Here is a 14136-nt window from a genome sequence, read left to right on the forward strand (position 1 = left end):
ACAGACCTACAGACAGAACTGCTCAATTAAGCTTTTTCCAAAATTCTTACCAAGACACAAAAATGAAAGACAATAAAATGAATGCTGTTGTCTTAAGCCATTAAGTTTTGGGAGTTACTTGTTATAATAGAAAAAGAAACAGTATGGTTATCCAATTATCCATGTACTATTACTGGAAAGGTGATCTTTACTTGCTCTGCAGTGCCAACTTTGTCATAATCAAGTATGCTTGTAGGTTCCAGGCAGTTTCTGAATTCTCCATTATATTCCTTTGGCTTATTTGCCTGTTACTGCTTCAATACCACACTGTCTTAATTACTGCAGCTTTCAAAACTATCTTGTTATGCAATCAAACATATCCTCTAACTTTGTTCTATCTCAAGATTGTCTTGGCTTTGTTCAATCTCAAGATACTTGGCCTTTGCATCTACATATAACATTTAGAAAAATGTTTTCCAACCCCCCTCCCTCAAAAACAAACAAAATGTGCATTAGATTTCTATTGAGTTTATCCAGCATCTATGGATCTATTTGGGGAGAATCTTTACAATGTTGAGTCTTCAAAAACTAAAACCATGTTATATTCCGCAGTATTTAGATCTTCTTTAATTTCTGTTAATAATATTTCATACTGTCCTGGGTAGAGGTCTTTCAAATATTTGTTAAAGATTTTTTGCAGGCACTTAATAATTCTGATGTATTATAAATGATAATTTTTTTCAATTTTATTTTTTATTATTTATTGGTATCATATAGAAATATGTGATTTTTATTATTACTTTGTATCCAGAGCCCTTGCTAAACTCATTTATTAATTCAAATACTTTTCTGTAGATTACTTCGGATTTTTATATGTAAATAATCATATAGTCCATACACAATGACTTTTAATTTCTTCCCTCTTATCCTCATAAATTCTATGTATTTTTCTTGCTTTATTGCCATGGGCAATGATCTCCAGCACAAAGTTGAAATAAACTTAAGATACTGATCATTTTTGTCTTGTTCCACTATCAATGGAAGTATTTGCAACATTTCATTGCTAAATATGAAGCTTGATGCAAGTCTGTTGTAGATACACATTCTATTCAAGAAGTTCTTTACAATTTCTAAGTAGGTAAGAGTCTGCTGTTGTGGTTGTTTTGTTTTTAATAGTGAATAGATGTGGAATATGATCAAATAATATAATTATTTCATAGACATGATCGCAAAAGTTTTCTCCTTTATTCTCTTAATGTGGTAAATTACACTGTTTGATTTTCAAATGTTAAACCAAATTTACATTTTTGAAATAACCCCAGCTGGGATCTGGACATCATATATTAGCCACTTTTACCTATGTAACTAGAATTGAACTGCTAATATCTTGCTCCCACTCTTGTTTGCTAGAAGATTATCCGTACAACTATTGTTTTTAATTTCTTAAATTAAATGTTTACTGTAACACACTGGGAAAGACATCTGGCCCTGGACTTTACTCTGAGTGAAAGTTTCATTAAATCAGAGATTTAATCTATTTAACAGATATAAGAATATTAAGACTTTAAATTTCTACTTTGCTCGGTTTTGATAAGTTGTATTATTCTATGAACACATTTTTTAACTTTAAATTTTCAGCTAATTGCCATAAAGTTTTCCATAAAATACTTATTATATTTTTGGTGTCTATAGGATTTGCAGCAATGTCTTAGTTTTCATTTCTTTGTTGGCATTTGTACACTCCCTTTCTTTTTTTTTCCCTCAATCTGTCTTTCCAGGGGTTTGTCCATTTTATTGTTATTTTTAAAGAAAAATATTTTTCTTTGATGACTTTTTCTAATTTGTATGTGTTTATTTCATTAACCTCTATTCTTACTGTATTTTTTCCTCTATTTTCTTTTTCTAAGTTTTTTTGTTTAGATGTAGATATCACTGATTTTCACCCTTTCTCTTTTTTTTCTAACATATGCCTCTAAAGTATATCTTTTTCTTTAAGTCTGGCATTATCTCTATTTCACATTTTTTCATGTTAAAATTTCACTATCATTAATTTCAAAATATTGTCATATTAATTTCTTCTTTTCCCATGGGTTATATGAAATATGGCATTTATTTTATAAGCAAATGAGTATTCTTCCAGGGCTCTTTTTATTACTAATACCTAAATTAATTCTACTCAGTTTCATAGCAATACTTTGAAACTTGTTGATTTGCTTTATAATATAGTATACAGTTAATTTTGATAAATATTCTGTGAATATTTTGTTTTTGGGTGCCATTTAAAAAATGTTCACGTCAGTTTGTTAATTATGTTACTCAAATTCTCCATTTCCATATTGATTTTTTCATTGTTTTTACATGAGAAATCAGAGAAGTATGTTGAAACCTCCCACTAAATTGTACATATTTTCATTAATCCTTTTAATTATTTTGATTTTTGTTTTATGTATTATCACACTATATTATTAGATAGATACCAATTTTGAATTTTCTATCTTACTAGTATCAGGAAAATGAAGGAAGGACATCACCACAGATCACACAGACAATAAAAGTTAATAAAGTGATATTTTGAAATACTTTATGACAATACATTTTATAACACATAACTGCACATATTTTATTGAAACATACAACTTACTAAAACAATAAGTAATAGACAAATCCTAATAGTCCCATATCAGTTATAGAAATTGAATCCATAATTTTAAAAACACTTTCCACATAGAAACCTCCAAACATAGATTCCTTTAATGGTGAATTCTACCAAATACTTAAGAAAGAAATAGTATCAATCCTCCACAAACGTTTTCAGAAAATGGAAAAAGGCCTTATTTTATCAGGCCAAACTAACCCAGATGAGGATGTTACCAGCAAGGAAAAATAGACCTATCCATCTGACCATATCAAATACAAGAATATATGATAAAAATAAAGCATCAAGGCTAAATGGACATTATGTCTTGAATGCAAATTTGGTTTAATACCAGTTAATAATTCCTACATTAACCAAAACGAGGAGAAAAAAATATGATCATCTAAACAGATACAGAAAAAGCATTTAACAAAAGATGATACCCATTCATGATTAAAACTCTCAACAAAAGAGGAAAAAAAAAAACCTTCAACAAGACAAAGAGCACCCTATTAAAATTCTACAGTTAAAATCATAGCTATTAGTAAAAGTTTAATAGTTTTTCTTTAAGATCAGGAAGCACTCAAAAATGTTCTCTCCTATCACTTTTCTCCAAGGTTGTACTGGAGATTCTAGTTCTTGCCATAAGTCAAGAAAAAAAATATAAAAAATGTACATGTTATAAAAGGATTATTAAAACTACCTTTAATTACAAGTAATATGTTTGTGCATTTAGAAAATCCTATTGAGTCTTCAAAAAAGAATTAGAACTTATATAAATATAAATTTCATATATATAAGAACTTATATAAAATATTTAAGTACTAGAACATATATATTTTTTTGTGAGGGAGATTAGCCCTGAGCTAACATCTGTGCCAATCTTCCTCTATTTTGTATATGGGATGCTGCCACCTTGCCTTGATAAGTCCCTGAAATTTTCAAACAGGTTTTTTTTTTTTTTTTTAAGATTGGCACCTGAGCTAACAACTGTTGCAAATACTCTTTTTTTTCCTGCTTTTTCTCCCCAAATCCCCCCAGTACATAGTTGCATATTTTAGTTGTGGGTCCTTCAGGTTGTGGCATGTGGGAGGCCACCTCACCATGGCCTGATGAGCAGTGCCATGTCCACACCCAAGATTTGAACTGGTGAAACCCTGGGCCACTGAAGCGGAGCTCGAGAACTTCACCACTTGGCCACGGGAGCAGCCCCTCAAACAGATTTTTAAAAACAACATTGTGTCTAAATTTTCTTGTTGTTTCCAGTAGGAAAGTTGGTCTGAAAACTATCAATAATAATAGCAATAATAAAAATAGCATATATGTATTGAGCACCAAGTATCCTATACTATAAATCTCACCAAGTTAAAATCAAGTATAAAGTTTTTTCTGATCCTGGATAAGAGAGAGAAATTCTAGGATTTTAATTTTCAGAGATAAGTTTACTAATTTAAAATTGTAGCAGGGTCACGCAAAATATGAAGTATTGAACACAAATTTACCTTGGCTTTCTTTTGAAGAGCCACTATACTAACAGTAAGGGAGGAAATAGGCATAAATCTGTAAGTACAAAGAAAACATAAGAGGAGAAAAGAATAGCCAAATTTAAGAAGCTGGAAAACAAATATATACATGGTAGTTGACTTTGAAACCTGAGAAATATAAACTTAAGCTGGTAGGGACGAGGAGACACAGATTTGCACAGAAAGGGTGATAAGTTGGAAAACTAATTGAAAGTCTTCATGAAAAGAAGTTAGACCCTCAAATACTACCCCTCACACCTTACACCTGAGGCTATGCCAAGTTCTCTTCCCCAGCAGAAGCCTGGACCTTTGAGCTCTATAGCAGTCAAACCAGAGGGATTCTGAGCTCAGGCAGCTCAGGAATTCTGAGGGTAGGGGTGCTATACCCAAGACAGGGAAAATATGTGAAAGTCGCCAGACTGAACATTGAGAGTCGAGTCCACTTCCCCTTCTCCAATGAGTCAGACTTGAACCTCAGCCACCTACCCACCAACCCACCAGGGAGTCCTTTCGAAACAAAGGAATTTGGGGAAAAAAAAAAAAAACCAACAAAGCGGGGAATGGAAAGAAATTTCTTATAAGAGGAGAGTTTCAATCCATGAAATAAGAATAGGAGCATATAAGGCTCATACTGAGAACAAAACGGATTCTCTGTGAAGTTAAAAGTGTGAGGGAAAAAATGAAGAAAAAAAGTCATCATAGATGCAGAAGATGTCCCAGGTGTCAAATGAAAGACGTAAGAGAAAAGAAGTTGGAGAATAGGAAAATAAAGAAAAAAAAATTCAAAGTTCTGTCTTAGAGCTTCAACACCCAAAAATAGTGGTTCCGGAAAGACTGAACAAGTCAAAGAAAAGAGAAAGTCACAGATAATGAAAAGATTAAAGAAGAAATGAAGAGCACAAGTTTCCAAATCAAAATTTGTGGTGGAGGATTTTGGAATTAATCACCTGTGTAGAAATAGAGAAATTAATCAAACAAGGAAGAAAAGACAGCTATTAACACCATGGAAAATTAAAAATATTTGGCTTTCAAAGCCTATGGGAACTTTCCCTTTTAAAACTATATTTGAATAATATTGAGGAAATTAATACCGATCTTCAAACATAATAAGACTATTTCTTCTTGAATATAAAAGTCAAGTTAGGCCCCAAAGTCAAATAAATCATTGAACAAATAGATCTTATTTTTAAAACCAATATAATAAGGATATAGATTTTTAGGTGCAAAAACAAGTTAAGCTCAATATTAAAATTATTCTGTTAACATGATAGCTTCGAAAGGTGAGTAACTATTACAAAGTTACAAAGTTACAAGCTAGTTTAACCCACTTTTTTCTATTTTTATCCTCTTGCAATTTCCCTTTATACGGACATAATTATATGCCCACACATGAATTTGGTTAAAAGATCAGAGCAAAGGTATGTTATGCAATATAAGGGTAATTTTCTATATCTAGAATTTTTCTCTTCCAAAAGATTTGCAAGTTTTTAGTCTATCTATTTTCACCTTGAATATCCTATTGTATATACTTTGGTGCTTTTGTACTTTATATGTTATTGATATGAAAATATTAATATGGAATTTGTTATTAAACATTAGAAAGTGTCTATTTCAAAGGACATTTTATGTGGAATTTCTTTAACTCACAATTTTTTACTGTTTTATGAATTTCCAGACCTACTTAATAAACCTTAAGGGCTGAGGGAAAGAAAAATTAGCTACTTGGAATTTGTGACATCTAATGTAATGGATTATATTTTCTCCTTTTTTCCACAAGAGAAACAACAGTAAAAACAATGGAAGGAAGCTTTCAAAATAAAAAGAGTACTTATACAGTAGGTGAGAAATCATGGGTTTTAGTCACAGTTAGCTAAACCAATGGTATAATTTATAACCAGTCTCTCTGGGCTGCAATTTTTTCATTGACACTCCAGGGAGGTTGACCACATGATCTTCAGGATCTCTTTGATGTTAAATCTCAGTGGTTCTAAGATTAATACTATACATAGCAGTAACTTTTACATACAGGTTAGTCTTCATTTTAGTGATACATTTTCAGTAAATGTAAACTAATTTAAAAATTATTCTGGTTAATAATAATAATAATAATTTATAAACACTAATCCAAATGTGAATACCATTTAAAGTCACAGTATAAACAAATTTACTATTGTTTCATGCGTTAAATAATTCACCTTACTTTTTTCTTCTCAAGCACCCATTAACTTCAATTTAACTATCAGTTAGTGAGCATTTATCTGTTGAAACACACGCACACACAAGTGGTAGGTGCTAGGGTGGGAAATTACACATAGTGCAAGGGTACGAGGAAGGCGAGCAAAATAAATCCAATTAGGAGATGGTGAGAGGACTCGTGATATGAGCTAGGTCTCAGTGTAGACTGAATTGTATCTGATATACACTGGGAAAGAACACCACCAGCAAATGCACATTATAAGCAAAGTGATGAAGGTGGAAAAGTTCAGGATCTGTCTGATGATTGAAAAGTAGACTCATGTGACTGGGACGTCGTTTGTGCATGTGTGCACAGGTTAAAGCCAAAAGCAACACTAGCAAAGTAGGTTGGGGTTAAATTGTGGAGCCCGATCAGTCTATGGATGCTAAATTAAGGGCTTAATTTTATGTATTATTTATTCTCTAGGGAACTATCAAAGGTACAATTGTTCATCCTGAGTCAGAACAGAAAGAGGAAAAAACAGGTCTAGAAGTTGACAAGTTTTAGGTAAAATGAAAGGAAGTTACGAGAATTCACACCTAATAAGTGAGATGATGATTAAATAGGTAAGTGTTTGAAGAAACGAAGCATCTGGATTAACTTTTAACTAGAAGAAGCTGATGACCAGAGAAACATTGAATGCACTGAAGGTCACCTGAGGCTTTGAGTAGAGCTATGATTATAGATTAGACAATATACAATTATGTTTTTATTTCACTAAATCTCTGCTACCTCACTACACGAGCAAATAAATTGGGTGCCTGAAACTAAGTGTGAAAGAATGATTGATATCTAGGATTACAGAGTCAGTCTATATTTGAAGGTATGGGAGGCAAAAAGCAGCAGGCAAATTCAGGAGGAAGGGAAGTGGTTAAGGGATAAGAATTCTTAACTTTTATTTCACTTAACAAACATTGAGGTGAACTAATAACTGTGAAGGAATTTGTGTGAGCAAATATTGGTTCATTTAATCTTCATAGCAAACACATGCAACAGATATCATTATGATCCCAGTTTTACAACTGGGGGGGCTGAGGCCTGAAGAGGTTTCTAAAATGTGCCCGGGTCACTCAGATAGAAAGTGTCAAAGCTAGGATGCATTCATTTAAGTACTAAGGATGCATACATCTTAAGTACTAAGATTTAAATTAAAAGTAGGAGAGTGAAAAGTTAAGTGAACATAAGCTGTTGATAAAGTAAAATACAGTCGGTGCCCATATCTTCAGGTTCACGAATCCACCTCAATATTCAACCCACCTCAAATAAAAAGGCCTCCAACGGTTGTGTCTGTACTGAAAATGTACAGACTTCTTTTTCTTCTCATTATTCCCTAAACAATACACTATGACAACTATTTGCATAGAATTTGCATTGTATTAGTGATTAAAAGTAATCTAGAGATGATTTAAAGTATACGGGAGGGTGTGCAGGTTAAATGCAAATACTATGCCATTATACGTAAGGAACTTGAGCATTCTTGGGTTTTGGTATCCACGGGGGTCCTAGAACCAGTCCCCTGTGGTACCAAGGGATGACTACAATAGAGTTTAAAATTTTAGAAAAAAGCAGTTTTTGGAAATTACAAGGCTTTGGGTATTGCAACAGAAGTGAGTGGCTGAAATAAAGTGGAGGTAAGGTCACAGAATTTGAGGAATGCGAGGAGACTAAAAGAGAGATGTACTGAATGGATCTCCACAAAGTATTGTAGTGGGTTTAAGGTGAAGAGGGTAATGAGCCCTGGTACAATGCTCTCATTCATGCACGGGGATGGTTGGTAACTGACACCAACAAGGAGAGATAAAAATGGAATCCCCTACATCCTCAAGACACATAAACACACACACACACATGCACGCACACACATGCACACACACTTTCCAAGGGTCCATGGGAATAGGTGAATAAACACCTTCTGCCTGATAGGGCCTCAGTACAGGCAAAGTCCTCAGTGAGGAATTAGAATTGGGTTAAGGAAAGCAAATTGAAGAAATGGCTTACAATCCATGGAAAGTTTAGGAGCTTTTCTTTGTTAACTTCCTTTCAACAACAACAACAAAAAGCTTTATTCTAAACATTGTGTAAATGCCTGGCAGAAAAGACGGGAGGGAAGACAGGAAGTGACAGTAAGCACTGAACAGATTTATAAAACATTATTTTTGTGAAAAACGTATTTCCTTTATAAACATTTACAATAACGTCATTATTTTATATAATAACCCAAGTGAAAGAACCTACCAAATACTGCCATCATTCAATTCCAAGAAACAATCATCATTTCAGATGAATTGTGTGTGTCTGTGGCTGAGTGTGTGCGTGCGTGTGTGTGTGCGGATTTTCATTGTCAGAAGGAGTTGCATAAAACAGTGTTTCTCAAAATGTGGTCCCTGGTGCAACAGCAGCATCACCTGGAAATCCTAGAAAGGCAAATTCTAAGGTTCCACCCCAGGCCTCCTGAATCACATATACTGGAGTTGGGGCCCGGGAAGCTGTCTGTTCACAGGCCCTGTGGTGATTCTTATGTGTGATAAAGCTGGAAATCTCTAGCCTAAACCAACGTGTATGTATTCCTTTCTGCTTGGCTACTTGGAAATTCAGATCTAAATTTAGCATTCACCCGCAAAAGTTAATTATATTTGGTGCTTGGTTATAACTATTTCTGTTTTAATTACTTTTCCTTCTTTCCTTTCCTCTAGTTTATATTGTGTTAAATAAGTCATAACCATTTTGGAAATAAGTATATATTAAATTACAACCATTAAATGTTTTTAAAGTTTTACTGAAGCATTTTTAAAAATCTATAACTTTAAAGAATACATGAACGTTAGGAATTTGTAATTGCCCAACTGTCAAAGGGAAAAAATGCCTGGCACCCTGCTAAGAAAGTGAGTGAGAGGAAAGGATTCTGCTTTAATTGATGTCGAAAGGGCCAGGCACTGGCATTTGAAAAACAACAAACAAAAACAATCTCCCGATGGTTAAGGAGCAGATTAAGGTCCTCCAAAGTAGAAGATAGTAGAGAGAGAAGCAGAACATAGCTGGACCGTAGTTACACCTTAATGTGCTTCGGAAATTGAAATTCCCTTACTTTGAAGAGTCTGGTGAAAATCACAGTAAAAATGCCAGGCCATTACAAGTCTGCCTAGGAGAAGAATCTGAAGAAATGGTGAAGAAAAAAAGGAAAATGCAACTGAATCTGATGTAACCTTGAAAAAGAGCTGGAAAATTCAAAGGAAGAAGAGAGGGGAGGGGCTGATAGCACTGAAGAAAGGGAAGCCGCAGGTGAGGTTTCACTTGCTTCACCAAGCGTTTTGAATGATTTCCGGGTTAACACTCTGCCTGCGACTGTGGACAAAGACTGTGGATTCATAGACTCAAGCTGAGAACTTCAAAGCATGCCTCTTAGGAATTCTACCTTGAAAACAAAATTCTTCCAGTTGACTAAAAATAAACTGCAACACAAAGACCATGTTGGGTAAGAGTGATGGTGCCTTTATTCAGTCTCAGACCTGGAAAAAAATATTTGCCCTTGTACTTTTAAAATCATCCCAAACACGGTCCTGACAGCACCTGAGCAAACTTTGTCTCTGGCTATCCCTTCAATAGAAATTCACTGAATGTTAATATTTATTTTGGAATGAGAGAGATTTCTGTAGGTGCTTAGGAAAACAAATAAATCTTGAAATGCAAATATTCAACATTTTGGAATAATAAATATGTATTTAAAGAATGATGTTATCATGGTTTATTCATAACTTAAGCAGGTGTGACTCAAATAATATTATAGTAAATTCTTTGTTAGTAAGAGAAATATTATCAAGTTACTATTACATTTGACTAAACATGCTTCCTAATCATAAGTCTGAGATGTCACAACATTCTATACTTGCTTTAGAAATATCAAATTTAGGATTTACTATCTTCACTCTCATTTTGGGACAAGAACTTTTAATTCTCTTAAATGGTATCCAATATAATCAAGTTAATCAGATTATTGAACAAAGCAGCAGCTCTATATTTAGCAAGGGCTTTGGAGACAGAATAGATTATTAAATGATCAGGCTTAGAGCAAATGCTGGAGAAATCTCATCTTGCATTGCAATGAGTACAGTTTGCCACCAGAGAGAGCTCAGTCACTACATTTTATTAAGGAGACCACTACTTCCTTTCAACCAGATAGAAATTCTCCATCTGCAATACCTGCTCCATTGTAGAAGAAACAAACAGACTAGTGTTTAATTTTTAATATCCAGAGTCAACTCCTATAAGTGAAACTCTCATGTTTGCCTTTGAGAAATCATTTCTCCCTGGCAAAGAAAGTGTCAATGTTGAAGGTTCCAAGGAAGATTTTGAAGGGAGAAAGGTTCAGGTTGTGTGTCTACAGTGAATGCTCTTGCTGACTAAAGGGAAGACCTCATCATATACTAGAAATAAATGGCTTTTTTCAAAACAACTCGAAGGATACTTTCCAATATCATTTTGTTACCAACCTTTAAAAAAAGTCATTTGGCAGGCAAACATGCTCAAGAAATACCTGGTAATAAATGGAATTTGATAAATAATAACCTGAAATTGATAGATTCTTAATATCCTTTAATTGTCTGATTCTCAATCGGGGCAATTCTTAATTATTAACCAAGGTCACTTTATTTAACAAAAAATTAGACAATCATAGTAGATACAATTTTAAGGTCATCGATATCCAGTCCCTCTCCCCACCCCCAACTGTGATAAGTAAACTAAATGAAGAAACACATACACTCGAGTTTATCCTCGGGTCTTCCTCTTTCAAGGAGAGACAGGTAACAGACAATGTCCTTCAGATGGATCACTTCTGGGGAACACGTATTCGAAGGAGAAGTACGGGGAGGTGTGATGGCGCCTTTATTCATTCTCAGACCTGGAAAAAATATTTGTCTTGATAGTGTTAAACATATTCACAGTGTTCTCAAACAAAAAATCAACAAAGAAAATAGAGAGAGAACGCATAGCCCATGTAGAGAGCTATATATTTCTTAGCTGTAAGATAACCAGATTCTCTGGAACTCTAGTCTAGAAGAGTCAGACATATTCTATGACTTGTAAATAATGGAGCTCTTTTTGGGATTTGAGGACCCCAGGACTACTGTGCCTGCCTACGGGAGGGTGTTGGGTCAGGATCTTATTGCCCAGGGTGAGTTGGTAGACAGATTCAAATGTACGAAGAATCACTTTCCTATTCCACCTTTCTCTGCTTTAGGCAGTGACAGCAATAAATGAGCTGGGAAGATACTAAAAATCGGCCGTTCACAGAAAAACTGAAGAGGAAATGTGAGTCTGCCACAATATGATTTGTATGTTGATAATCAGGAGTCTTTCATTCATAAAAACATGTGTTTATGTCAAATATTTGCCAGCACCATGAATAAGGCATCCTTTTTTGCTATCAAGGAATTTGCCTTGAGTAAGAGAGGGAACATAAACAAAAATCTGGATAAACATGACATTTAATTAGAGAGGTAAGAACATATGACTGTAGTTTGGTTTTAACACGGTCCATATTTTATTTATGAAACCCATTCACTGTACCTATTCCAAGAAGGCCTGTTCACAACACCTGATGACTGGAGACCATCCAGGCAATGGTAATTAAACTGAATCTCATTCACGATAATGGTTAGTTCCATCTTACAGATAAGCCTCTGAAATCACATCATATGTACTTGAAAGACCTGGAGGTAAACCCAAATTATCCTTTCAGGTACATTTGGCAACATAAGAGGTATTTGAGTGAGATGGCTAACGGGCTGAATGGCTACTAGATTCCTGATCAACGAGGAGTTATTGGAAGGGAGGGAATAATCCCAACGAAATATATAGTTCTACAAGCCTGTCATTCCTTAGCACACGTCTACCTGACCACATTTCTTGCTCTAGCTTATTTCCCTTGATGCGTAACTTTGATTGAATGTTTGCTATCCCCTCCAGCCATCCCAAAATAGCCAGCATATAATTTAATGCATTCACACATTAGTTTTATCACTTACAATGTCACTACTAATAAAAGGTACCATTTATTGAGTGTCTAATATGTGGCAGGAACCATGCTGGGGGTGTTAGCATGTCTCCTCTCTCTTAATTCTCACATTAACTCTGTAAGGTAGATTGTATTATTCCCATTTTACAGATGAGAAACAAGCTTATAGAGATTAATTTCCCAGAGTTTCATAGCTAGCAAATCCATCCTCTTTATTCTACACTGATGGCTGACAGACTATTTTTGTTCAAGATTGATAAGAAGAAAAACAATTTACATCTTAATCCAGCATAATCCACACACACGTACTTATCATTAATAGGTTTCATAACTGCCCCAATATTTTATTTTCTATGTTAACCTATTTTCTTCTCTTCTATTTCATACTTAAAATTCAGTCAAAGACCCCCTAAATTTAATTCACTACCCACTAACGAGTCACAACCCATAGTCTGAAAAACACTGGTTTCCACCCTTTCTTTCTTTTCTTGACCCAAGTCTTACTATTTCAAATACATCTCTACGCTTCACATTAATTCTACTTCTGTTTATAGTTATTGAAAAAAGAGATATATAAATTGACTTTCCTTCTTAACAGATGTGTCACTATATCTAATATAAACTAATACAGTTATTTTTATAAACCAAGAAGGCAGAGAACTGAAGACAATCCGGAGGTTTAAAAGAAAAAATCTGACTAATTCTAACTAACCAGCTGCAAGAATAAGCAGTTCCAACTTATGATAAAAGACATTTTGGCGCTGACCCTTGACATGACCATAACTTCCAGACTTGGAGAACACAGCACTTGAATTATGGTGGGATAAACTATGACCTAACTCATCCTGCCTGATGAGCTAATCCTCTCTTCTATGCTTCCTCCTATGGTACTGAAATGATTTAATCAGCTTGACTTAACTCTTATACAAAAACTCAGAACAAAACAAAATAGAATGAAAAGAACATGTTGTGACATTCAATTGAAAGAATGCCAAATGTATTACACAGTTTCACTTATTTAGAACACTTTATGATCATGTATTTGTACTTATAAAACTAAGGTGCCTGGTATTTCATTATCAGCTTTCATAATACTGAATACAAACAATTGGAGAATGTGAGGAACATAGATTTTCTGTCTGCTGTTCCTATATGTAATGTATATATTGAACACAAGCATCATATAATTTATATTTACCCCACCTTTTTTTGTTTTTTTGGAGGAAGATTAGTCCTGAGCTAACATTCAATGCCAACCTCCCCTTTTTGCTCAGGAAGATTGGCCCTGAGCTAACATTCGTGCCCATATTCCTCTATTTTATATGTGGGAGGCTGCCACAGCATGGCTTGATAAGTGGTGTGTAGGTCTGCGCCTGAGAGACAAACAGGCAAACCCCAGGCTGTTGAAGCAGGGCGCACAAACTTAACCACTATGCCACTGGGCTGGCCCTAGCCCCACCTTTTTGATAAAACATATTACTGCACTAAAATTGTTTTTGTCTTACAAAATGAGTAAATATTTACTATATTCTGTTCATGATATGTTGTAAACTAAAAGCTGTACCATGTATTTGTGTCATGGTATGACATTTAAAAGAATTTAAAGTTTATACAAAAAATAAATTATGGGCATACAGAGAACACACTTTGAAGAATTAATCAACTCATCCTCAATCCAATTACAGCCAAATTTAGAGGTAAAATATACACTTTCACAAGGATTTATCAGGTGCATCAAACAAAGAGATTA

At 34.3% G+C, this 14136-nt stretch overlaps 1 protein-coding gene across 6 annotated transcripts in view; it reads right to left on the reverse strand.

The window, feature by feature from the left end:
* DGKB (diacylglycerol kinase beta) overlaps positions 1-14136 on the reverse strand; it is a 685277-nt gene that overhangs the window by 495680 nt on the left and 175461 nt on the right. For all 6 annotated transcript variants that reach the window (XM_044766591.2, XM_070509328.1, XM_070509320.1 and 3 more), the window contains one exon: positions 11130-11270. In XM_044766591.2, coding sequence (XP_044622526.1) covers positions 11130-11270 — 141 coding nt within the window. The remainder of the gene's footprint in view (positions 1-11129; positions 11271-14136) is intronic.

This window comes from Equus asinus, chromosome 1 (genome assembly GCF_041296235.1).
Source record: "Equus asinus isolate D_3611 breed Donkey chromosome 1, EquAss-T2T_v2, whole genome shotgun sequence".
NCBI classification, from domain to species: Eukaryota; Metazoa; Chordata; class Mammalia; order Perissodactyla; family Equidae; genus Equus; species Equus asinus.